Consider the following 26979-nt stretch of genomic DNA (forward strand, 5'->3'; position numbering starts at 1 on the left):
TAAGAGAATTTGCATTTCTTTTATACATTTGTAATCTTTTCAAGTCATCAAGATACAGTATGCCATGTTTTAAATAATAAACAAGATAAACATCTAAGTTAAATAAGGGCTTCAGGATCCGAATCCGCTCTCTAACCAACAATGTCTGAAAAAGCAGCTGACGGTTCTCCACATAGACATTTGCTATCAACCAAATGAATTTCAGCGCTCTGGGGTTAAGAAACAGCCTGCATGCACACACACACACACTCATAAAAACAACTTCACCTACAGTAACTAGGTATGAGAATTCCCAAGGCTTCTAAACAAAATGAATAGGTGTAAAACAACTGATCTCACATACGCCAATCCAGGTGTCCTCTTTAGGTTTTTGTTTAAAATGTCAAACTTGTTTTCTCCAAGTGTGAGTTTATTTCTGGTTAAAGTCAGACCCTTCTCTTAGTCTGGATTTACAGTGGGATTAACCACACGGCCTCAGTCATGGCCATAATAGAGAGAACGTGTAAGGATGGGGGTCTCCAAAGTAAAACCACAGAGGCCATTTTTAATTAAGGAGGGGACACCAACTTGACGTTGGAAGAAACTGGAGCACAATTAAGCCACTGAGAAATGCTGACGTGACTGTCAGGAGGCACAAGCTCCAGTTCTAATGACATCGAAACCCATGAAACTTGAGGGATTTTCCAACTCACTCAAAGACATAATATTCTAAGGCTGCTGAAAGGTGGGACGGAGAAAGTCATGACCTGCGGTCAGGAAAGACAATGAATGAATGGCAATGGGGAGTGTTCTACATTAAGAAGAAATGCAATGGTAAATTCTGAAGAGTGTTTTTTAAAAAAGGGCATGCATTCTCTCATCCTCTTCCCTTAGCATTTCTCTTTCACACACACACATTCCCTCTCTTTCACACGCATTCCTTCTCCTACAACACACACACACACACACACATTCACATGCACTCCTTCTACACACATACTCTCTCACACACATTCTCTCACATGTTCTCTTGTTCTCACACATACGCATTCTCTCTCATAATTTCTCTCACATACACATTCTCACTTTCTCACACACACATTCTTTAACACACATTGTCACTTTCTCCCTCATACACATTCTCTCTCACTTTCTCTCACACACATCACTCTCTCTCATACACACATGTACATTGCTCTAGTCACTATTTCACATCTTCCAGGACTATCAGTTTTAAAAACAGTTACCTCCTGGTGCCTGCATTTCTCTCTCGGGTATAAATGGCTTTGAGTTTTTAAACCTACAAAGAAAACATACAGTGACAGACCTAAACAGTAAGTAAAAACTACACACCACCCTCTTTAAGTCAGAGCTTTTGAGATGGACGAAAAGAGGACTAGGATTTCCGCCAGGCGGGTTCTGGTTCTGAGAACGCGACACGCTTCAGTGCCACCTCCACTGATGGGAAGCGGTTTTGCCATTCCCTCCAACACTCTGCCAGGCAAAGTGCATCTGTTTAAAATTTAACATCCCTTAAAGAAAAGCCAAAAACCTTAGTTCATATCCGATGCAGCAGAAACGAAGTCCTTTTCCCTCCACTGAAAGCTGTATACAGCACGGCTGAAGGCAACACTTTCTGGACAGCAGAGCTCACGAACAATGGATTTTGTTTTTGTTTCAAGGAACAAAAAGGGAAAGGAAAAATGAAGCCGAGTGAGAATAAAGAGAAACCCTGAGGCAAAAATGGCTTTTCCTTCAGAAAGTCTTCCTGGGCTCTCGAATTTGTTCCTAAGTTCAGGCAGCCATCTGGGACGGCAGGCCCTCCTCCAGCCAGAGGGTGGCGGTCGAAGCGCTGCGCGGTGGCCGCCTGTGGATGCGCCGGAGCCGCAGCAGGTAGAGCAGGATGGAGAGCAGGACCACCAGGAAGCAGCCCGAGAACAGGTAGTGATTGTAGACAAAGGAGAAGCCCCTCCAGTGCGCGTGACTGGCCCGGAAGGTCTCCTGCTGGATGTCTCTGGCCACCGGGAAACAAAAACAAACAGGACGAGTCAGGCAAGGAACGTGATGTACTGGCGCACAGGGTATGGGTCGGGGGAACTGGATTCAGGGCTCGGCTCTGAGACAAAAACTGCCATCCTGGTCTCTGGGGCTCAGTTTCCTTACCTGCGTAATGTAGGCCACCGTGGCCCAACACAGGGTGGCTGTAACTCTTAACAGGATGACACGTAAACGTGCCTTCAGCTATCATCACTTCAACTTGGGCCAGAAGTCAGAGGAATTTAAAAGAAAGGCAAGGGTTTCGCTACAACCTGGACGCCAGTGTGGAATCACACCACCTGTTGGTGAGCAGTAATACCCACGATGCCCGCTTCTTTTGCGGCTAGCCCAGCTAAGTGGATGGCTGGGACATGCTCAATTAAGTGAAGGGGACAAAGATCCCCTTAAAGCGAACTCCTAGCACACCAGGGCCCTTACATGGGGCCAGCTGACAGCCAGGTCTGGGAACATGAACGGGGAAAAACGGCCGTGAGTGCAGACACCAGACTACGGGCGTGTCGGCACTGCATGTGACTCTGCCCATGGTGCAGCTCACAGGTCGTTTCGATCATGTGGCGGGGGCTGGCGTATGCCTCCAAATATCGACACTGACATCACTGTACTGAAATTACAGGAAGCACTAGTTCTGTTGCCAGATTTGTCATTTCAGGTGTTAACAAAAAACAGCACCTATTACTGTACTGCCAATAGGTTTTCTGTGAATATTTGATCAATTTGATAAATATATTTGATGTCTATACTTCAATACAGTGGTTTCCTCTGTAGCCTCTGTTATAGATTTTATACATTAAAAACAATATTTTCAGAAGGAGGGTCCCAAGCCATTGAAGTGAAGAACCCCAGAATCAACCCTTCTGTGCAGGAGTTAGGGAAAGACACTTGGGAATAATCAGACACTTTTCATGCTGCCTCTGATGGGACAGGCGGGGTGGGAAGGATGCACTGGTGGGGAAGACCAAAGTCAAGTGTCACGGACTCCCAAGTCCTGCCCACAGCCAGCGTTTGCCTCAAACACCCACAAACCACAGCTGCCATGCTTTTGTTTGATTCTTGTCACCAAATTCAGAGCTGTACCTTAAGGGTAGAAAGCGGGTCCTGTAAAGGATTGCTCCAAGGGTCCACTGAACCTCCTTGTCGTAAACTTGCAAGGCTGTCTTTAAATTTTTATAGTTGACAGGAAACGAAAAGCCCCTGTGAAACACCTCAAACATCCAGGCGGACTTGAAGCACTGATACCTACGAGCACCAAGCACAAACGTAAGTGGGCTTCATTTGCTGTCAACCTAACCGGACACTGAGACGGCCTTCCCTGTGACCAATGTGGGTGCAGAGGCTTCCCGAGCCCAGCACTGAGCAGCCAGACCACCCACATGCATTCCCCATTGATTTACTTGGTTTGTGCCACTTGTCCCACAACCCTAAACAGTTCACCTGTCAAAATCAATGAGCTCATGAAACTCGGTCTCAGTAGGATTTAATACGTGGGCATGACACACCATTTCCTCAGGCGGGCCATCACTTACTCGCTGCTAAAATGCTGAACAAGTGTCCACTTCTTTGGACCTCAGTTTATTTATTATAAAATGAGAAGGCAGAGGTTCCTTTTCAGCTCTGATAGTGTGTGATTCTAAAAAGACTTATCAGAGGCTTACTTTTTGCAAAGTGTTGGGTTAAGTTAGTAGTAAGATATAATCACAGAGAATAAGGCAGCTAATGTACTTAAATGACTTATAATGGCAGGATTTTTAAAAAGCACCAACGAACTATGAAGTAAGGCAGAATTTGATGAATGCCACTAGGGAGAAGTAACGTGTGCTCTGGAGACCGAGAGGGGTGGAGTCTCCTTGAATGGGCAGAGGAAGACGAGAGAGGGACAGCAACGTCCTGACTCTGAGGTCAGGGCAGGACTTCAACAAGCAAGGGACAGACAGGGGAACACCAGGTAGAAGGAACGGCAAAACTGAACAAAAAACTGTAGGACGTATTTGGACACAAGTAGTTGTTTCTTGGAACCGCGAGGCACAGCCACCCACTGCTTACTTCAGCCTGTGGAGGTCGGCATGTGAGGCGTACAGTCCTCGGTCAAAGCGCTCCCGCAGGACCGACCACTTCGTTGCACAATAATCCTGGAAGAAATGTTGCCCCAAATAAACCACTGGTAAATTAACAGCTTCTTCATCTTGAAAAGGGTTTACCAAATTCATATTCGTAACAAACATCTCCTTCCAATTAGGCAACACAAGCTCAACCTCTATGTGTAGCGTGAAGACCGAAGGCACGGCACCCAAGCAAATGCTTACTGATTGGCGAAGACCATGCTTGTTCAGTCTTAAAAGTCTGCCAAAGTTACTGTTACAGAGAGTTTGCCTGCCCATAGCCAACCTCTTCAAAACTGCTTGGTTTCCTCCTCTGTGACTGCCTGTGACTGGCAGAAACTTCTGGAAGCGTGAAGTGGTACTTCAGCTGGTTCTGAGTGGACACCTGTGTCTGAAGTTACACAGTGCAAGGCTCGGGGAACACCAAGCTGATTACAGAAGGCTGTGTCTTTAGGAGAAGGCAAAGAGGGGCCATCTTTCCCTGAAGTTACTTGTAACAATATATTTTTTAAAAGTTTATTTGTTTGAGGGAGAGAGAGTACACGCACATGTGGCTGGGGGAGGAGCAGAGGGAGGGAGAATCCCAAGCAGACTCTGCACCGTCAGTGAGGAGCCCGACTTGGAACTCGAACTCACAAACCGTGAGATCATGACTTGAGCCAAAACCCAGAGTTGGACACTTAACTGACTAAGCCACCCAGGTGCCCCTGTAATAATATTAATAGCTAAGATTTAAGGAGCACTAAGTGCCTTTTCTGAGTGTAATACTTAAAGCCACTGCTTGGCATGGCTATAATTCCAGCCTCAATTTCAAGGATGAAGAAACTGAGGCTCTGAGAGATGGTGAAACTTGCAACAGGGAACACAGAACAACACTCAGTGTGGGGTGAAAGGTAAGGACAGGCAGTTAGGGCAGAGAAAACACCGTGAATGAAGACAAGATGCAAAGTAGCTTGGATGTCAGGGAAACGAGTAGCTATGATTAGAGTAGGTCATGCAAGATGGGAAGAGGTGGCTCCAGGGTTGGGGGGGGACATGCTAAAGCATTTGTGATTTATCCTCATACAAAAGGAAACTGCTGAAGACTGTAAATAGGGGAGGGGGCTTGTGGTTTGGACAGGTGTGTCTCTGGGAGTGGCGTGAGCAATGAATGACAGAGGGAGACCGGATGCAAGAAGCCAGCTGGAGGCTCCTGCGGTAGCACAGGTGACAGATGCAGGCCCCACCAGGGCAGTGAGAGCAGGACAGAGAGCAGGGAGGGCTCTGAGAAATGATGTCGGATAAAATAATGTGCCTGATGACTGATTATGGGGGGTGCGCAGCGAGGGAGGAATGAGTGGCAGGGAGAAGTCTAGAACTCCTGAGTTTTGGTGGACTGGGTGGCCAGGGATGCCATTAACCAAGACAACATCAAAGGAAATGGGGAGAAAGCAGTGGGTTTGCTTTGGGTCATGAAAACTAGGGGGCACCGGGCTCGGAGGCTGGGGCCTCTTCTTGGAGGGCAGCAGCAGTGAACCATGGGCATGGGAGAGAGCTGGAGGGCCCACGGGCCAAGGGTGGAAGTCCAGGATCACCAACGTTCAGAGGGTATGAAGGCGGGGAATCCCTGACAGAGCCTAGGAACCCGTCAGGCCGGGGCCAAGAAGAGGACAGGGGTCCTCAGCGGAGGGACAGGAGGGCTGCAGGAGTAGGGCAAGACACCAGTGGCGGTACTACATGGAGATCTACAAGTCTGTCACCTGGGAGCCACTGGCCATCGGAGCAGTGCCCGGAGTGGTGGGCAGACGCCGGCTCACCGCGGATCTGTGACTCCTGCCGGGACTACCTCTCTCGCTCAGCCAAGGAACAGGATCCCCGACAGGTGGCACTACATCCTTCTACCCCCCACCTTCCCCCGTTCTTGAGCTGGGCCTGCCAGGGTCAAGGGGGGACCCAGGCTGCCAGCGTCTACACCATCTCTCAAAAGCATGCAGGGGAAGAGGGTTTCTTTGCAGGTTACCTTTGCAGCTTTAGTGAAAGTAGCAGCGTTGTAGTCCCCCCCCATTCGTAACACGTCCTCAGTGCAGTAGTAGAACTCCGAAAAGCCATAGAATTCACTGTTCTGGAAGTGAATGGGGGGCTGGTAGACCCCGTTGAGGGAGGTCTGCGTCTCGTTTGTTTTATTCATGAAAGGCTGGATGGTCTCTCGGCAGAGGTCAAAGTCTCCTGTTCCCCGGAGGTACATGGTCTGCCCACTTTGCTGGATTTCATCTCTAATGTCCAGGGGTAAGCAGGGGTCCAGGAATGGAGTGTCAGGAGCCAGACCCGTCTGCTTCCCCAGGAGCCTACAGGACCAAGAGAAACTTGATTTGAGACTGACAGAAAGCCGGGTTTTCGAGAAGCAGCCACAAGCCCGCGTCTCTCAAGATGTGCTCTGTGGAACATGAGCCCTGCAGGGTGCCCTGGGGGAACGCAAAAGGGTTCCGGGATAGTGAGGTCAGGGAAACAGGTACCTAGCCCCTCTTGGAGAATCACCATCCAAACACACGCGCAGATACAGCAGATACGTGCGCAGACGCTGGAACAGGGTCCAGCAAAACAGCTACCTGGTCGGATTACCAGTGCTTTCTGACCCTGGCACACGGCCTGGTACTCTCGGCCCGGGTGCCTGTGGTTCCGGAGCTCCTCGCAGTCTCAAGTTCACTGCAGCCTACCAACTGCGTTATTTCCAACCCTGTTCCGCCACTACTGCTTGCGAGTGTAACCATACAGAGATGAGGACAGAAGTAACTGGCCCCGTGCAAGCCAGGTTAGATGTCTTAGAAACACACGATAAAGGCAAGTTACTCGAAAACTGCTGTCAAGTTCAGTATTAGCATGGTTTAAAAAAATTTGAGAAACTCTGAAAAGCCAAACTTTAAAAATCAAATTCTTTTACAAATGTCTGTTAAGCCCTTGGTAATCTTTAAAGAAGCCAAAACGACACCAAGATGAGTAGGTGCAGTGCACGCAGAGAGATGACAGGTGTAGCCTAAGAAGAGACCTGAGTCCACAGCAAAAGACTGGAAAATGAACATGTGAATTAAAACAAGATGCCTGTGGTTTGATTCAATTCTGATCCTCTGTTTTAACTATTTTTTTTAAGGTTTGTTCATTTTTGAAAGAAAGAGAGACAGACAGACAGAGAGAGACAGAGTGCGAGCAGGGGATGGGCTGAGAGAGAGGTAGACCCAGAATCTGAAGCAGGCTCCAGGCTCCGAGCTGTCAGCACACGGGGTTCTAACTCACCAACTGCAAGATAATGACCTGAGCCAAAGTCGAATGCTCAACTGACTGAGCCACCCAGGTGCCCATGTTTTAATGGATTTTTAAAAATCAATCAACTGTTGGTCCCAATTGCTGTAGATAAAAGAGTTTCTATCACACTACAGGCTCTGAGAAGTCCCACGGAAATCTTAACTGTCTACTGAAATGAACTGCGCTTATTGACTTCGCAGTGAAATTTCCCCGTGCTAAGATCTGTCACCCCATTACGTGTACTTCCCGCTAGTCACCACTACGCAGTGAGGAACACGAAACAGTTTACAACAACTGGACCCACATTAGAGTTTGATACTGTGACATCACATGGGCCAAAAAGGTGTTTCCGTACTAGGAGACTGCCACTCAACTGACAGGTCCGTTACTCCTAAACTCAGGTCAACTCAAAATGGACTTGAATGTAAAATATTAAGGTCTTTGCCACTAAATAAAAATATCTAATTTTTAAAACTCAATTGCTACTAATGGCAAAGAAATATAGATGCATTTCAAGGCTCAATTCATGTGTAAAAAGTGATGACTAACATTTCTAGTAATTATCAGAGTCCAAGAATAGTGAAATGTACTTCAACACTACTGTTTTTAGTTGCCCTATATCTAAATTAAAAAGTACCACTGAATTGTCCATTATACAAGTTTCCTCACATTAACATCAATTAGTGAAAATTAACATTGCAGAAGGTGTTTCTCCAAAGTTCTAATTCATGGGGTACCTGGGTGGCTTAGTTGGCTAAGTGGCCAACTCTTGATTTCAGCTCAGGTCATGATCTCACGGTTTGTGAGCTTAAGCCCTGCATCAGGCTCTGCGTTCACTGCAGAGCCTGCTTTGGATCCTCTATTGCCCTGTTTCTGGCCTTCTCTGGCTCATGCTCTCTCTCTCAAAAATAAATAAACATTAAAATTCAAAATCACTTATTAAATATTTCTATTTTAGGACTATTATAGAAAATAATTATACCAAAATGTACTGTGTAATACACCATGTTTAAAAAGAAAGTATGGGACTACCCATCTCTCTCTCTTTTTTAAGTTTATTTATTTATTTTTGAGACAGAGATAGTGTGAGTGGGGGAGGGGGTGGAGAGGGAGAGAGAGAATCCCAAGTAGGCTCTGCACTGTCAGCACAGAGCCTAATGTGGGGCAGGAACCCACAAAGCCATGAGATCGTGACCTGAGCCGAAACCAAGAGTCAGGCGCTTAACTGACTGAGCCCCCATGTGCCTTGGGACTGCCCATCTTTTTTTTTTTACTCTCTCTCCTTAAAAAAAATTTTTTTTAATGTTTTTATTATTGAGAGACAGAGAGAGACAGAGCATGAGCATGAGAGGGGCAGAGAAAGGGGGAGAGACACAGAATCTGAAGCAGGCTCCATGCTCTGAGCTGTCAGCACAGACCAACGCAGGGGACTCTCAAAACTCACAAACTGCGAGACCATGTCCTAAGCTGAAGTCAGATGCTTAACCAACTGAGCCACCCACGTGCCCCAGGACTACCTATCTCTTAACTAACACCACTCAGTTAAGGTCTGGGGCAGAAAAATAAGTTTTTATTGCTCTTCCTATTCACATACGTGAATTTCTGGAAAGTATGGTACTGAATGGCTCTGACTTGGCCATTCTTAAAGTTCAGGCCTCTCCAGGCTTACTAAGATTAAACTGATGAAGGAACTATATACCACCATTTATCTTTATGAATTAGGATTTTTTTCCCCTCAAAATTGCTCATCTAAACAAAGAAAACAAAGCATAGCAATTAATAGAATATTTTATACAACCCCAGGTTTCAGATATTTTTAGTCATCCAAACAGCTCTGCTCTTATGAACTAATTTCAAATAAATAACTGCAATATACTTATGCTTATAAAGTAAACTTATACTGATAGAGCATTGCTCTTGTTCTGTATATCTTCTATATCAGAATTCTTCATAAACTCATTTTAAAAAATTACACTGTTAAAACTGTTTAAAACCACTAATTTAAGACTTCTGGATCACTTCTTTCTCTTGAATAATTTCCTGCCCTATGGTTTAAATCATTGAGTAACTGCACAGGCTGTTTTTCCAGACCACCACCAGAACATCACTTAATTCCCTTCTGTCATTGGTGACAATTTTATTGTCACATACCGCTGGCCCCCAGGACATCTGCAGCAGCCCAGGTGCTGAGTTTCCCAAGGACTCTGCAATGCAAAATACACCACCCAGGGCTCAAAGCTTCTACTGTGTTAACAGTGAAACTTCTAACCCAGAGGGCTGTGGATTTGAGGCTGAAGGCAGGACCTCGGTGCCCTTTCATTTCTCAGCTGGCAGGGGAGTTGAAGGTGAAGGTGCTGACACACTTCTGCTGCTTGAGGTCTCCCTGCTTTGCCCGGAGTGGTTTTCTACAAGTAGAGACCGAGATATGAAAGTAAACGCTGAGAAGTGGAAGGCGCTTTACCTGTTCTTTTGAACGGTGTTGGCAAATATTCGGTCTTCATATCTCTGTCGAGCAGCATTGCCACCAAACCCAAGAAACGTGGCCACGTAGACCCGGTACACATGCTCGGTTTGGTGAACATCGCACCCCAAGTTAAATTCGGCTAACAAGTTCTTAGCGACTTCTTCCTGCAGATGCAAGGATAAAACACTTTAATATTTTAAGCAATACCAAAACAATCACCTCCTGTGAAAAAGAAGGATCTATAAAGATTCTCATCTAAAAGTAGCAAAAGTTTCTGCTTCTGCCTTTCCCGAGGACCCTTCTAAGCAACCATCCAAATTCAATATGACAATTCTGACTTAAGAAATTCCAGATATGCTGCACATCTGTGATACTGTTACATTCTGTAACTGGAAGTGTGCGCTAGAGTTCATATCCCCCAATCTAGAAAGCCTGCTTATGGAAGCCTATGCTTTAGAAATAATTCTAACCACTGAAAAGTCTCTATACACAAATATGACCTCAGCGATTCTGTGAGAGAATAAAACTGAGTGTCATCTAAATCTATAACTTCAAAGGGGGTTAATTATGGTAATCAATACTTTATGCAGGAACATGCTTATACCCTATTAAACAAGGGATGCAAAATTTTATAAACAGTAATATTATAACAACCATGAATGAAATGAATGAAAAGAAATACAAAATGAGAACCATGGTTTTTTTGGGGTGATGCATCCATGAAAATGCACCCTGATTTTTTAGTATTTTTTCCAAACTTGCTATGTTGGTTGGTTGTCTGTTTTTGCTTTATCTTGAGGGGGAAAACATGACTTTTAAGAGAGTGTAACAGTTTCTAGAGGCGTGCCTGGATGAGAAGTAGGAAACACAAATTATAATACTTGAATTTACAAAGCATTTTTCTTAAGAGCTTAATAAACATACCAGTAACATTTAGTGAGTGAACACTAGGTGCCTGGTGGTACATTAGATATATTATCTGCACTACAGCATTTCAACTTTATAATAACCCTGTGTGAGAGATAACTGCATTCACATTTACAGATGAAGAACCGAGTTCAAAGAACTTAAGCGATGTGCATAAGGTTACACAACTAGTGAAACCAGCGTGATGAAGGAGCCTAGACTCCAGTCTTCTTAACCACTACACTATATGTGAGGGGAAAGTGCAGGAAACCAGGCTTTGGTGGTAATTTACAGCTGAGTGGAAACAGAATCATAGAGACCCGTAGCAGTTCAGGAACACATGTGGAAACCTTTCTGGTTCTCACTGCGCAAGGCTGCCCAGCCTACTGGGAAACTACAGGCTGTGACAGAGAGCCCTGAAGGCCACTGAGAAAAACAGGGGAGACCTACAGTTCAGAAATGTGCAAGCAGTGCATACAAACCTCAATCCTTTCCAGAAAAGTCAAAAGCTGAGTCTTAAAAAAAAAAAAGTACATTCCTCAATATAACTTAAGAAATATGATGCTATTAACATTGTTTTATAATATTTGTTGAGAAAAGAAGTGACTGAAGAGAAAATACAAAAAATTCAAGCATGTGACTGACATTTATACCAAACGAAAACTCTGAAGTTCAGAAAACAAACCAGCCGACTTCAATGAACAAACACAAACGGAGGTTTGCCTGGCTTCCTCCTGACTCCTTTCTCCTGGGTTGGGAAGGTGGGACCTCAGCAAGCATAGTAAGGATGTGTTCAGACTCAGAAAAAACAAAATGGATGGAGACATGTTAAAGGAAAACCAAAGCAAATGGAAGAAAATTTGACAGATAATAACCTGCTGTGAGGAGGCAAAGCTTACAGTTTTGGGAACTTCGTATGCTATCTGGGTTGACACGCCTCCCATGTCGAGAATACCGGCTGTCCTTTTACGGAGAATGGCTTCCCTACTTTCGCTACCAGGAATGTTAACCTCCACAACTGCCTCCTCGTCTGCAAAGAACAAGAAACAGCCGTTGGAACAGAACAAATCCAGGGAACTGGGACCTTGTGTGTGGAGGGTTTCTTGTCTTCATGGGACTTTCGAGCCTACCTAGGCAAACGCAGCCCACTCCTCCCACCTGAAGTCAAGTTAATGGTGTGAAATGGCAGCCCCCCTCTCTGCTCCAATACACTCAGCTGTGTCACAAAACCTCACTCCTTTTCTATCCTTGGATTAGACAGAACAGCCATCATTTCTAGTCAGACACATTATTTGGAAACATGATACTTACCATCTTCAATATGTTCGAATCGTCCAAGGACAAAATTAATGCCGATCCAAGCATACACACCTACAGACATTTCACAGGGTAAAGAGAAGAAGAAGAAGAAAGTCTTAAGGTATTTTTGTACAACTCTTACCAATGCGTTCTGTGCAAACAACTCATTTCCTTTACTCCCTGATGACCTGTGAAAACATCATCTGAAATAATGCATATGTTTTCCTAGTATTTTTTTCCGAGACCTCTCAACTTTAAAATTTACAGTTTCTTATCAATTACACAGGTAAAAATTCCCTCGGCGCTAGTTTTCATTTGAAACTATTTTGAAATAATGGAGTTTTTACTTTATCAAGTTAAACCCATCAATCACAAGGTTCTAAAAACAAAGCAACTTTGACTCTTCTACTTCCTTCCTCCCTCATTTCCACTCAGTTGCTGAGCCTGATTCTCTTTGCAACATTCCCTACCCAGTCATTACCCAATTTCAATTCTACCTGGATTTAAGCCATCACAGAGACCTCGTCAACCTTCCTGCCCTCCTCTTCCACTCCAACCCATTCTGTTCTCCGCTACTGGTCTGACAATCTAAGACCTGTCCAACTTTTTGTTTTTACTGAATAGATATGACATGCAACATTTGTTAAGTCTGAGGTATACAGTGTGTTACTTTGATACATCTATATGCTGTCCTATAAATGCCCTTGTAATACTTTCACATCACAATATGTGTATAGCATTACTGTCTATACTCCTTGCACTGTGCCTTAGAAATCTATGGCTTATTTATTACTTGTTATAAGTTTGCACCCTTAAATACCACCAATCTTATCATTCCTCCTTTCCTGGTAACCACTACTTTACTATTTTTTATGGGCTTTATTTTAAAGCCTTTTTTAAGAAAGTCTATTTATTTTGAGAGAGAGAGAGAGAGAGAGAGAGAGAACATTGTAAGCAGGCTCCACACTGTCAATGTGGAACCCAACACAGGGCTTAAACCCATGAACTGTGAGATCATGACCTGGGCTGGACGCTTAACTGACTGAGCTACCCAGGTGCCCCAGGTTTGACTTTTTCAGATTCCACAAGTGGACGTATCTCACTTAGTAAGTATACTGTGCTCAAGCTCCACCCACCTTGTCACAAATGGCAGGATTTCCTTTCTCATGGCTGCATAATAATCCATTATGTATATGTACTACATCTTTTTAAACCATTCATCTGTTGATAGGCAGTTGGGTTGTTTCTCTATCTTGGCTCCTGTAATGAATGCTGTGGTAAACCCGGGAGTGCAGACATCTTGCTGAAATCCTGTTTTTGTTTTCTTTGGGTTTATTCCCAGAAATGGACTGACTGGATTGTACCACCTATTTCTAATTTTTTGAGGAACCTCCATATTGTTTTCCATGGTGCTTGGACCAATTTACATCCCTACCTACAATGTATACAGGTTACCTTTCCACCACATTCTTGCCAGCACCTGCTATCTTGTCTTCCTGATGACAGACATTCTAACAGGTATGAGATGAAATTTCATTGTGGTTTTGCTTTGCGTTTCCCTGATGACTAGTGACGCTGAGCATCTTTTCATGTGCCATTTGGCCATTTTAACGTCCTTTCTGGAAAATGTCTATTAGTTTCTTAATCAAATTTTTCCTTATTTTTTTTTGTCATCAAGTTGTATGAGATCTTTATATATTTTGGATATTAAACTCTTATCCACTATTTGCAAAATTATTTCCCATTCTGTAGGTTGTCATTTCATTTTACTGTGCAGAAGCTTCTGAGTTGATATAGTCTCATTTGTTGGCTTTTGCTTCTGTTGTTGATGCTTTTGGCGTCATGTCCAAGAAATCATTGCCATGGCCAATATTGATGAGTTTCTTGCCTACATTTTCTTCTAGGAGTTTATGGTATCAAGTCTTAGGTTTCTCTTTGGTTCTTTTTGAATTCATCTTTGTGAGTGGTGTGAGACAGCGGTCCAATTTCTTTGTTCAGCACGTGTTTATCCAGTTTTCCCAGCACCACTTGTTGAAGAGACCATCCTTTTCACTACTGGGTGTTGGCTGTATATGCTTGGATTTAATTCTGGGCTCTCTATTCATTCCATTGGTCAATGTGTCTCTTTTTGTGCCAGTAACAAACTATTTTTTTTTTTTTTATAACGTTGCTTTGTACAATAGCCTGAAATTGGAAGCATGATACTTCCAGCTTTGTTCTTTTTTCTCAGGATAGCCCTGGCTATTAGGGGTCTTTTGAGATACCACACACATTTCAGGATTGCTTCATCTATTGCTGTGAAAAATGCTTTTGGGATTTTGATGGGGACTGTATTAAATCTATAGATGGGTTGAGTAGTATGGCAATTATAACAAAATTAATTCTTGCGACCCATGAACGTGGGTTGTCTTTCAATCTGCCTTCTTCCATTTCTTCCAGCCAAGTCTTGTAGTTTCTGTGGTAAAGATCTTCCACCTCCTTGGCTAAATTTATTTCTATTTTATTGTCTTTGCTGCCACTGGGAACAGGACAGTTTTCTTTTTCAGAAAAGAAAAATTCATTAGTGTAAAGGAATGCAATTGATTTCTGTATGTTGGTTTCGTATCTTACCACTTTATTGAAATTGTTGGTTAATTCAATGATTGACAGCTTCTGGCAGACTCTTCAGGATTTTATATATATTAGATCATATCATCAGCAGATAGTGACAATTTTACTTTTTCCTTTCTGATCTGGATGTATTTTCCTTCTTTATCTTGCCTAATTGCTCTAGTAAGATATCCAGTACTACACTGAATAGGAGTGCTAAGAGTAGGCGTCCTGGTCTTGTTCTTGATCTTAAAGGAAGTGCTTTCAATTTCTTTCCACAGAGTCTAAGGTTAGCTGTGAGTCTGTCATAAATGGCTTTTGCTATGTTGAGATGCATTTCTTCTATACCTAATCTGTTCAGGATTTTTATCATGAAAGGATACTACATTTTGTCAAATATTTTTCTGTGATGTTTTGAGATGATGCCAGGATTTTTATTTTTCACTTTATTGATGTGATATATTATAATTTATTGATGTGCGTGTGTTGAATCATCCTTGCATCTCAGTGATAAATTTTACTTGGTTATGGTGTATAATCCTTTTAATGTGTTTTTGAATTGTTTGCTAGTATTTTGTTGAGAATTTTTACATTTATATTCATCAGGGATACTGGTCTATAGTTTTCTTGTGGTATCTTTATTTGGTTTTGGTATTAACATAATGCTGGCCTCACAAAATGAGTTTAGAAGTTTTCCCTCCTCCTTAATATTTTAGAAAATTTTGAGGGGAATTGGTATCAATTCTTTACATGTTTGGTAGAATTCTCCAGTGAAGCCATTTGGTCTTGGAATTTTCTGTGTTGGCAGTTTGATTATGGATTCAATCTCTTTACTCGTTATTGGTCTACTCAGATTTTCTATTTCTTCCTATTCAGTCTTGGCAGGTTGTAGGTTTTAGAAATGCATCCCTTTCTTCTAAGTTACATAATTTATTGGTATAGAATTGTTCACAGTACAGTTGAGCCTTGAACAATGTGCGTGTCAGGGGCACTGCCCCCCTCCCCCCCCGATGTTAACTTTTGATTCCCTAAAAACTTGACTACTAACAGCTTAGTGTTGATCAGAAGCATATTAAGTGTTGCTAAGAAGATCGTAAGAAAAATACATTTATAGTATTGTACTGTATTTACTGAAAAAAATCCACATATAAGTGGACTTATGCAGTTCAATCCCAAATTGTTCAAAGGTCAGCTGAAGTCTCATGGTCCTATGTATTCCTGTGGTGTCAGGTGTAATGTCTTCTCTTTCAGTTTTAACTTTTTTTTTTTTAGTCTAGCTAAGGGTTTATTAATTTTATCTTTTTGTAGAACCAGCTCTTAGTTTCATTGATCCTTTCTAAGGATTTTCTGTTCTCTATTTCATTTATTTCCATTCTGATCTTTATTATTTCCTTCCTTCTGCTAACTTTGGGCTTCATTTGTTCCTTTTCTAGTTCCTTGAGATATAACGTTATATTGTTTGTTTGAAATCTAATTTTTTATAATATGCTTTTATTGCTACAAACTTTCCTCAGAACTGCTTTTGCTACATCCCACAATATTTTCAATGTTCTCTTTCCATTTGTTTTGAGATACTTTTTAATTTCCTTTTGGATTTTTCTTTGATCCCCTGGTTTAGAAGTATGCTATTTAATTTCCGCATATTTAGGGGCACCTGGGTGGCTCAGTCGGTTGAGTGTCTGACTTCAGCTCAGGTCATGACCTCACTGTTGTGGGTTCGAGCCCCACATCAGGCTCTGTGCTGACAGCTCAGAGCCTGGAGCCTCCTTCAGATTCTGTCTCTCTCTCTCTGCCCCTTCCCTGCTCATGCTCTCTCTCAAAAAATAAAACGTTTAAAAAATTTTCCACATATTTGTAGATTTTCTCACCTTCCTCTTGTTGATTTCTAGTTTCATACCATTGTGGTTAAAAAGACATAGCATGATTTCAGTCTTCTTAAACTTGTTAAGATTTCCTCTGTGTCCCTGACACAGGAGCTATCCTGGAGAATATTCCACGTGCACTTGAAAAGATGTGTATTTTGCTGCTTTAGGATGGAATGTTCTGTAAATGTCTATTACGTCCATTACGTCCATTTGTGCTAACATGTGGTTCAGTTCCTATGTTTTCCTTATTGATTATGTCTGGATGATTCATCCACTGCAGACAGCAGGATTCTGCAGTCCCCTGTGGGGAGCATATACGCTAATGTTACATCTTCTTAATGTACTGGCCCACTTATCATTACAAAATGACCTTCTTTGTCTCTTGTTACCCTTCAGGGTTCAAGTAGATTTTGTCTGATATGAGTATGGCTATGCCTGCCTTCTTTTGGTTTCCATCTGCTTGGAATATTGTCTTCTATCCTTTCACTTTGAGCCTCTGTGTGTCTTCAGAGCTAAAGCAGGTCTCCTGTAGGTGGCATAAAGTTGGGTCTTGTTGTTTTTTTAATCCAGCTATTCTGTGACTTTTGATTGGTGAATTCAATCTGTTTACATTTAGGGTGACTGTTGATATATAAGGTTTTACTACTGCCATTTTATGTTTTGCCTTCTGGTCATTTTTTATTTAAAAAATTTTTTAATGTTTATTTTTGAGACAGAGTGAGAGATAGAGATGGACAGAGCATAAATGGGAGAGGGGCAGAAAAAGAGGAGATACAGAATCTTGAACTCACAAGCCTGAGTTTGATCATGACCTGAGCCAAAGTGGGATGCTTAACTAACTGAGCCATTCAGGCACCCCTGGTTATTTATTTATTTTTTAAGTTTATTTATTTTGAGAAAGAGAGAAAGCAGTGGAGGGGTAGAAGGAGAAAGAGAGACTTTCAAGCGGGCCCTGCGCTGTCAGTGTGGAGCTCAATGCAGGGCTCAAACTCACAAACTGTGAGATCATGACCTGAGCCAAAATCCAGAGCTGGACCCTTAACTGAGGCATCCCTTGCCTTCTGGTTATTTTCTTCCCCCCGACTCCCTCCCCCACTTATGTTTATGTTTATCTTTAAGTTTGTGGTTTTCCATGGTTTCCAGGATTTGCTCATGATTTTGTGTCTCTCTGCTTTGATGTTTGCTCTGTGGTTACCATGAGGTGTACATAAAGCATCCCACAGACAGAACAGTCTTTTTCTACTGATAGCAATTTCTCTTCATTCACCTATAAAGTTTCCATGCTTTACTCTTCCCCTTTTATAGTTTTGATGTCACAAATTATCTTTTTATGCTGTGATGTTGTGACCAAGTTGTAGTAGCTATAGTTATTTTTAATGCTCTTTTCCCTTTAAACTTTATACTTGTTTTATATGCTATTCTAAAAAAGTTAGTTTTCTTTTTCTATTTACCACCTTAATTAGACTTTTGTGCACATTCATCGTTTCATTTCAGCTTGAAAAGCTCTTTTCGGTGTCTTGGAAGGTGGTCTGGAGGGGGTGAACTCCTTTAGCTTCTGTTTCTCTGGAAGAGCCTTTATTTCGCCTTATATCTGAAGGATAACTTTGCCAGAAACAGTATTCTTGGCTGGCTATGTGTATTTTTCAATACTTTAAAAGTGTCATTCCATGCTCACCTGGCCTACAGAGTTTCTGGTGAGAAATCTGCTGATAACTTGATGAGATTTCCTTTGTAGCTTACTGTCTTTTACCCCCTGGCTTCCTTAAAAATAATTTATCACTGACTTTTGACAGTTTTAATGCAACACGTCTTGGAGAGGGTCTTTTCTGCACTGAGATAAAGAAGCTGGTCTATTAGCTTCTTAGACTTATGTATCCAGTTCTTTCTCTGGGCTTGGGACGTTTTCTATTACACCTCTTTAAATACGCTCTCTGCTCCTTTCTCCCTCTCTTCTCCTTCTGGGGTACCCTTTAAAACTATGTTGGTTTTCCTAATGGGAGTCTGATAGTTCTTACAGGGTCACTTTACTTTTTAAAAATCTTAGTTCTCGCTCCTCTTCAACAGGAAACAGTTCTATATCCCCGCCCACAAGTTGCTTATTCTCTCCTCCATCCACTCTATTTCCAGTGGTTTTTAGTGCATTTTTCATCTCATGTATTGAATTCTTCAGCTCCACATTCTGTTCAGTTCTTTAGAATTTTAATCTCTTTGGTAAAGTTCCCCTCAGTTGATTAATTTTATTCCTGAGATCACTCTACTGCTTGGCTTTTTTCTTGTAGCTCAAATGAATTTCTTTATAACAGCTATTTTGAATTCTGTACCAGTTAGATTTGAATATTCTGTATCTTTGGGTTCCATTACTAGAAAACGGCCATGTTCTTTTTGTGATACCGCATTAACATCATTTTTCAACATTTGACAAAAAATGGCTCTTTCTGTTGAATTTCAAGTAGTGAACACCTTTCTTATATACATAAGGCTTTTTTTACTTGGAGTCTAACAGTTCAACAGGTTGGTAATTTTAAAAAGGATGACTGCAGAGTTGGTAAAGGTGTGTGCTTAGTACTTGGGGCTTTGAATGTGCCCACAGCCTGCTAGGGGATCCTCAAAAGGTTGGGGGGGGGTGTTCCAGAGATCCATGGGTGATCCTCTGGCCAGAATCCTGGGGCAGACAGCAGGAAGCACATTCCTTCAGTTCTCCGTGCCTTCCTCCTTTCCCTTTCCCTCCTCTTAAGTCACTGGGATCTCTGCTCAGAGAGAGCAACAGGTCCCACCATGTGCTGTCAGGTAACCCCTTCCCCCTCACCCCACACACACCCCTTCACCCTCCATCTCCTCTGCTAGAAAATTTGTGTTGGTCCACTGCTGCCCCTGTTGCCACTTATCTGGCTCCACAGCCTCCTCTGAGGTGCAAGCCACCCACTTTCAGAGGGACAGATCGCTTGGGTGTGCTTTCTGGGATATGGATGTCTGATTAGTTATAAATCAAAAGGGAGAGAGAAAAGCAACAACTCATGCCGCCATGGGGCTGGCGCCACCGAGACCAGTTCCAACTCTTCGAATGACTACCACCTTTGCAAAGGGCCGTAACCCACTCAAACGAAAACACTTTTGTTTCCCCATCCATCATGCAGCCTTTCTAACCTGTGTTGACTCGAATAATTTCCTCAGCCTGGAATGTGCTTCCTATCCCTCCCTCAAAGCCCCACCCTTACCATGCTCTGGCATGCTTTTAACCATACACGGGGGCACAGTTCAAATGTCACTTGCTCCCTGAGGTACCTGGCTACAAAAAAAACAAAATGTCTCCCTCTTTCAAACTCCCATGATACTTCTTCCTTACTCTCCTCATGGCGCCTAAGACTCTACCTTATAGAGCGGCCAACTGTGTGCCTCACTGGTCTGTAAACAGCTTAGTGGCAGTATCTGAATTTCACCCAGTGTGTATTTTCTACAGTGCCTTTCACAGAGGAGGTATTTGCTGAAATGATAGACGATTTTGAAGTAAATGCTTTTGGTTTCCATTTCTAGCAAGCTGTTCCCCAAATAATTTCATTGACTTGTCATTTCATTCTCAAGTTGAAGCATTTCTTTGAAAACAGAACTAATGTTTTCTCAGGATATCAAAGTCAAGAATAATTTCCCTTTGTAGCAAGTAAATCAATAGAAGGCTCCAATAACTCAGGAATTATCATAACTCCATGAAGCTGTACAACTTAGGCAAGGAACACAAACCTTTTCTATCAAAACGAGTCCAGAATATGTTTCCTAAATGTAGTGAAGACAAACTAAGTTATTTTTCTAATGGCTTAATGTTTGGATAATAAAGACTGGTCGTATAAGACATTAATTTGGCCACTTAAAAATACTATTTCCAGGCTATGACTTCCTAAATTTTAAGACATTCAAAGTATTTTAATAAAGTGTGCGCTGGGGAAAAATGGGGAAGACTTAAAATAAGAACTTCCCAAATTTCAAGTTGAAGACCAAAATACCAACCTTCTTGTTTCCCTGAAATTACTTCTGCATGAGAGTCAGAAAACAGAAAGTCAAAGTGAACGGGGATGTCAGTCAGAAGGTCTTCCAAGATGGCTTTCTGCTGGCTGTAAGAGAAGCCCCAGATTTACATCTCAAAATACATCCCAAGTTTTTGTTTTAAAAAATGAAACAAAACAAAAGACAACAAAAACTCTGGCTCTGGTACGTCTTATATGAAAACAGTACATTTTAAAACCAGAGCGACTCATTGAAAACACTGTTTATTTTAGGAAGGAATTTCACGAGTTGTGTGAATTCTGTGATTCCTAGACATAAAACTACAACTGCAACCCTTACACTTACAACACGGAAAATCCAGTTTTTTAATGACAACTTTATAGTTTACAGTTTAGAGTAATAAACAAATAAATAAATGATTTTTGGTGAGTTCCAGCTAAGGGAATAGTTCTGGTACTATTCCAAATGTGAAGAAGGAATTTTTAATGTCTTCCTTTTGGTGATGATAACGGAAGGGGAGGAGGAGAAAGAAAAGGGACAGAAGGAGGGAAGGGGAGAAAAATAAACCACCACCACCAGCACCACCACCACCTCCCCAGCCCTGGCCTCACATGGAGGATCACCTTTCAGGAAGGATTCTCATTCCAGCTGTGCAGAGAATGTAGAGAGGCGTCTCTTTGTGTTTTGCCCTTGGTACATGCTCTGCAGCAAAGTTCAAGAGCGGAGAAATGTAATCACTGACTTTCTCCGGAGAGGTAGCAAATTCTGAAATGCCTACAGAAAAAGGACACTTCCATTAACAAGGAGATGGTTAACTAGCAAGTTATGTTTCTTCAATGTGGCTAATTTGAGAGAAACTCAAGCTACGCGCCACCCTCTCCTGGTTTTTCCCTATCCTTCTAGCAACAAACTCTCTTTCTTCAATGATGGTGGTACTGAATGTTCAGTCCTATGCTCTCTTCTCAGTCTCTGAAAAACTGAGACCCAACTGAGCAACTAGTACGCGTCAGACCCTGGGATCAACTGCACGCGAGCTCACGTCTGCCCTCGAGAACACGTTCCCACTTTGTTCAGGCAAGTACGCTCAGTCCCATGGCTGCCACACCGTCTATGTGTCTCGGATCTCCAAGTCTCACCAGCAGTCACCAGATCTCATTCCCAGCCTCCAGATCAGTATGTGGTGACTGTCCACAGCACAGGCCTCAAACTCAACGTATACACATAAGACAGATCTGAACTCAACTTCCACCTTGTAGTTACCTACCCCAGGGACCACCATCATTGGCCCCAGCGGCCCGAGCCAGGATCCCAGATAAAATCCCTCTCCCTCCCCTAATATGCATTTTGGGCCTCACTGATCTTCCTGGTTCCTCTCACATTATTTCTTCTCTCCTCATCCCTCCTGGCAGCCTGACACAACACATCCTACCCTCCAGTCCTGGTGATCCCTCGACCATTCCCTAAGCAAACGGTGTCTTTCTGGCTTCAAATCTGAGAAGTTCCCCAATTTCTCATTTCACAGATTAGGAAACTGTGGATCCAGAAAGATGTAGTGATTTGTCAGAACACTCAGCAGAAAACAGACCAAAAGCCAGATTTTTTTTTTTTTTTTTTACTCCACATACTGTTCCAACAGGCACCAAGCTCCAAACTATCTAGAATCTATTAATTAAGGAAATTTCTAGAGCTTTGTTGAAATGCTATGCATGAGAGTCCCTGCTTTAGGATGGAGAACTGCTATAAAAAGGTACTTGAATTTCTACCTCAAACATTTTCTGTAGCATCAGAGAGAACCATGTTAAACCTAATTTTGAGGAGATTCTGATGACGTCCCAAAGGACACTCCAAGGCATGAAAGATTTTATCTTATTCCAGTGAGCAGTTTAATCACTGACAGGACGTGGTATGTGAAGCTGGATGAAATGCAATGTACTTTATACAGTTTTATATTTCAATCTTCTGGTGAATTTTTTTTTTTGGATCAATATTACTTTAACAATGAAAATGTTCTAGATTGGGAATGCATAAAAATTTAAGGGACGGAACAGAAAACTAAAAATTAAAAGTCATTCACTAAGACTTATCGAAAAAAAAAAGATCTTTCTTCATGGAAATGTACTGATATCAAAATAATGCTTAGACAAGATTCAATTCCCTCTCCTTAACCTGAAACATGAGGTAGAGATTCTGAATTTTCTGAGCAACATGCTGGTGCCCAGCTGCCCAAACATCAAAGAACAATCAACTCAAAGATTGCCCGAAGAAGGAAGTGGGGCCTAAATTATTCAATGAAGACTGGGATGAACTCAGAGGGCCAACAGTCTATGTGATTAGGAACTATGTGAGAGGACAGGTATTTTATCACACGTGAGCCTTCTTTTCATTTACATATCTGAAACAGGAGATAATAAGCTACGATAATTATTTTTTTTAATCAACATTCTCTAATATTTTACAAGATAAATTCCTTGGATTGTTTGGCTTTTATATCTTACTATGTAACACGCTAGTAAAATGAAATAAAAGTGCTGAATCTCTATTAAGATCTGTGGTCCACTGTTTTATTTTATTATTATATTGTAAATGTTTTATTATTTATCTTTGAGAAAGAGACACACATAGAATCTGAAGCAGGCTCCAGGCTCTGAGCTGTCAGCACAGAGCCTGATGCAGGGCCCAAAGTCATGGACCGAGAGATCATGACCTGAGCCAAAGTTGGAACCCAACTGACTGGCCCACCCAGGTACCCCTGTGGTCCATTGTTTTAAATCAGTGATTAATAACTATTAAGATGTAAAATGCCTATTTCAAGGCACTCCTGGACACCTTCCATTCCTAAACCTTCTGTTAGAACAGCACTACCCATGGAAATGGTATACAGAAAAAGGTTGAGAACCGCTAATTTAAAGTGTTTAATGGAAAACGCAAATCCCAATTTTTACATAACACCCTGACTTAGAAACTGTGGTATCATTAAAAACTGGACATAACACCAGCTCATCAGTTCTACAGTCACTCTTGTTTAAATAATCCAGTTAGAAATATATTGGGGCACTTTTTCAAAATGAGGGGAAAAAGAAACATATACCAATGTATTAGGGTTCAAGTATCCATGTTATCTGAAATCACCCAGTCATTAGGGATAGAGACCAATGACTACCAAAGAGGAAAAACACATCCCTCCACAATTAATGTCAATTAGCAAACACCTCAGGCCACACATGAGTAGGCACTATGGTAAACGCTGTAGGAGACAAAGAGATGCGGTTTGGGGTATTTTATTAAGGAGTTAGTCATCTCGTGCAGGATGGACAGAAAAGGGGAAAGAGAGTAAAACAGGTCCTGGGGGGAGTTCTGAATGAGGGTGATGACTTCTGGAGAAATGAAGGGAAGGACATGAAAAACCTCACAGAGAATAAAGGACAGAACCAGGTTACCAGTCAGCTATGTATCTTTTACATACCGGGTTTTATTTTCATAACCACTGGCTTTCGGTTTTTATCCCTCATTTGGCGGATGTCCAGCAGATCATGAGGATTGCCGTTATGCCTCGGCCAGCAATAGACAAATATCCGAGACCCGCTGCTCCCGCAGTCCACCACGATGCCATAGTTCACATTGGGGTTATTGGTGTCTGTCGCTTCAATGTCAGTAACTCGAGCCAAGTATCTTGTTTAGAAAAATGAACATACGTTTTTATTGAGACAGAGGCGATCGTCCTAAACTCTAACCAAGCAAATGCAATAAATAACCGTCAAGGCAGCAGATTCTGAGCTGATCCACAATGGCATTTTTACAACAGCCAAATGACTAAAGACTCAAAACAAAACAAGTGATAGTGATGAAGACAATCTAAATCAGAGGCACAGTCTTTATCCCTTGTAAGAAGTTCAAACAAGTACTGAGAAGCAAAACTACTCCCAAACCATGGACATTAACTGAAAAATCAGCTTAAAAGGTATCACAGGAGTAGCTTATGCTTAAACCCTCTTATGATATGGATTTGGTAGTTAATGATTAAACCATTTCAAACAGTTTAGTTTTTCATGCCCTGATGTTTTCGGTACGGATTCTGTTTCCTGCAGCCACATGCTCCTTAAATTCCACCCTAAGCCCAAAAGTCGTGAAGCTGTAAAATGGAGGCGTGGCGTCCCATCTGGAAAAGAAATGTTTTTTTTTTTTTCCTCTTACCTTTGAAACTTCTTGTCTCTGGATAGCCGCCCGTACTTATTTCGGATTATGACCACAGAGAAGTATAAAAGGGAAACAGCAGCAGCCAGAACACTAATAACAATAATCTGGCGTAGGTTGGTATTCAGAATTCGAGGACACCCCACCGGAGAGATGCTAAAATGCCAGGAAGCAGGAAAAAGACAGGAGATGCCGATCCTAAAATTAAAAAAAAAAAAAAAAAAAAAAAAACTNAAAGAAAAAAATAAAAAAAAAAAAAAAAAAAAAAAAGACTTGAAAGCAATCTGCTCCAAGGTGGCCTCTCCTCACCTACGCTGATCTCAAAGGAAGAAGACATCTGGCTTGAGGAACTGTATTTCCTTGGTGGTAGGTATCTGTATGCCAGCATCTTCCGTATTCCTATTTTGCTATTTAACTCACTATTATAAAACTACACAAATGAGAATTACACCCTGATGGTGTTTTTCCCCGTTGACAATATTATATAGGTTATTATTTCTATCCTGCTTTGTTCCCAAAAAGAATTAGACACAATTTACAAGAAAATGTTCAATACTACAGATCTATAAATCTATAATGAACTCAGGTTTAAGGATGATGAAACCAAAAAACAATCTGGTACCGATAAATACACGTAATAAGACAGGCCTGCAAAAGTGGCTAAGTATTGTAGTGGCCAAAACCTTGCCCACTAGATTAGAAACCTACAAATAGCTCAGGAGGAGTAACTTTTCTTAACACTGAATCCCAAGGCAACTTTCTTCCTGATGATTGAGAAAATGGGACAAAAACAGCATCTTTAACGACATGCTCATAACAAGGTAAATAAATGAATTCTGCTATGTCCTATGTTTTAGAAATATTTGAGACATTTTTGCAAAACAAAACAAAATAAAAAACCCCCATTTCTCTTCTCAGTTTAAGTCAAGAATGAGAGATTATTATTTGACTTAAAAAAACTTGCTACCTTTAGAATGCTATTGTTTTGTGGTTTATTTCTACACTCTACCCTTTAAAGAGTGCTTTCTGAACTAAAAAATCTCACAGAGGGGCGCCTGAGTGGCTCAGTTGGTTAAGCATCCAACTTCAGCTCAGGTCATGATCTCACAGTTCATGGGTTCGAGCTCCATGCCAGGCTCTGTGCTGACAGCTCAGAGCCTGGAGGCTGCTTCTGATCTGTGTCTCCCTCTCTCTCTACCTCTCCTCTCCTCGCATTCTCTCTCTCTCAAAAATGAATGAATGTTAAAAAAAAATTTTTTTTTAAAAATCTCACAGAAGGAAGGGTATCCTGCTAACCCAATGGAGTTTTCCACTTATAGTTTCTAGTCTCCCTGTGGGTCCCTGGGCCATTTCATGGAGTCTGTCATCCCCTGCCCACACCTGCAAGGCTTCAGTTACCCTGTGCTTACTGCACGCCTCACAGGTTCCACCATGCATGCCATCTACAGTAAGCTACATTAACCCCTGGAGAATCCATCTGGCAAGACTACTTTCTGCCTGTGACAAGCAGCCAATGAGGCCGGGAAGAACAAGGGTGTTAAACAGAAGTGTAGCCTACTTTGAACACTTCACTTGGAATTTAGATTCCAAATCAAGATCTGTTTCTGTGGCACTAAAATTTTACAGCATGAGTGATTAGACACTATCACTTACCTCCCCATGCTGATGGGTCAGAGAGCAAGTACTGTTCTAGGAGTCAGTCCTCACACACCATTACGGAAATGATGAGGTCCTCCGGGAGTTAGAGCATTCCTGTTCCGGAAAATGAGAAAAATCACAAAGATGGCGCAATCCAAGAAGACATCTATTTTTTTTTTTTTTTAATCAAGTACATGTTTAAATCCAACCACGTGTAATCTGATACGTGATGCTTACACTGAAATGATCCTTGCACTTCATTAGAATAAGCCATTAGAATCGCTTATCAAGAGCAACACACTTCTAAGTCAATTTCATGCTGTCAGAGATATAAGCCTAAAGAGATGGTAATATGGCCCATCTCCCCCCCCTCCCCCCTCACCCNTTCCACATATGGGTGAAATCATATGCAACTTGTCTTTCTCTGACAGAGAGATGAATCACTGGGTTCTACTCCTGAAGCCAAGACCACACTGTATGTTAACTAACTAGAATTTAAATTAAAAAAAACACTTTTTTTAAGGAGATGGGAATAGTCTAGCACCAGTTTGTTGCTCTCTACTAAAATGTCACTCAGTGACCCAAAATACCCGGTCACCAAACAGGTACCGAATTAAGGAAG

General features: G+C 42.0%; 1 protein-coding gene across 2 annotated transcripts; it reads right to left on the reverse strand.

The window, feature by feature from the left end:
• ENTPD4 (ectonucleoside triphosphate diphosphohydrolase 4) lies at positions 1 to 26471 on the reverse strand. Of its 2 annotated transcripts, none has more exons than XM_077766638.1 (12): positions 26373 to 26471; positions 24720 to 24917; positions 23992 to 24197; positions 21152 to 21302; positions 20532 to 20635; positions 12091 to 12150; positions 11679 to 11809; positions 9871 to 10037; positions 6133 to 6457; positions 4078 to 4163; positions 3112 to 3273; positions 1 to 1993 (listed from the first exon to the last, which is right to left on the reverse strand). In XM_077766638.1, the coding sequence occupies exons 1-12, from the start codon at positions 26378 to 26380 to the stop codon at positions 1774 to 1776; spliced, it is 1818 nt and encodes a 605-aa protein (XP_077622764.1). In that variant the 5' UTR covers positions 26381 to 26471; the 3' UTR covers positions 1 to 1773. The 2 variants fall into 2 exon arrangements, with proteins under 2 accessions (XP_077622764.1, XP_077622763.1); XM_077766637.1 differs by having other exon boundaries at positions 11655 to 11809.
• Positions 26472 to 26979: the final 508 nt, after the last annotated feature.

The sequence above is a fragment of the Crocuta crocuta genome, unplaced genomic scaffold, assembly GCF_008692635.1.
Source record: "Crocuta crocuta isolate KB4526 unplaced genomic scaffold, BGI_CrCroc_1.0 scaffold225, whole genome shotgun sequence".
Taxonomy (NCBI): domain Eukaryota; kingdom Metazoa; phylum Chordata; class Mammalia; order Carnivora; family Hyaenidae; genus Crocuta; species Crocuta crocuta.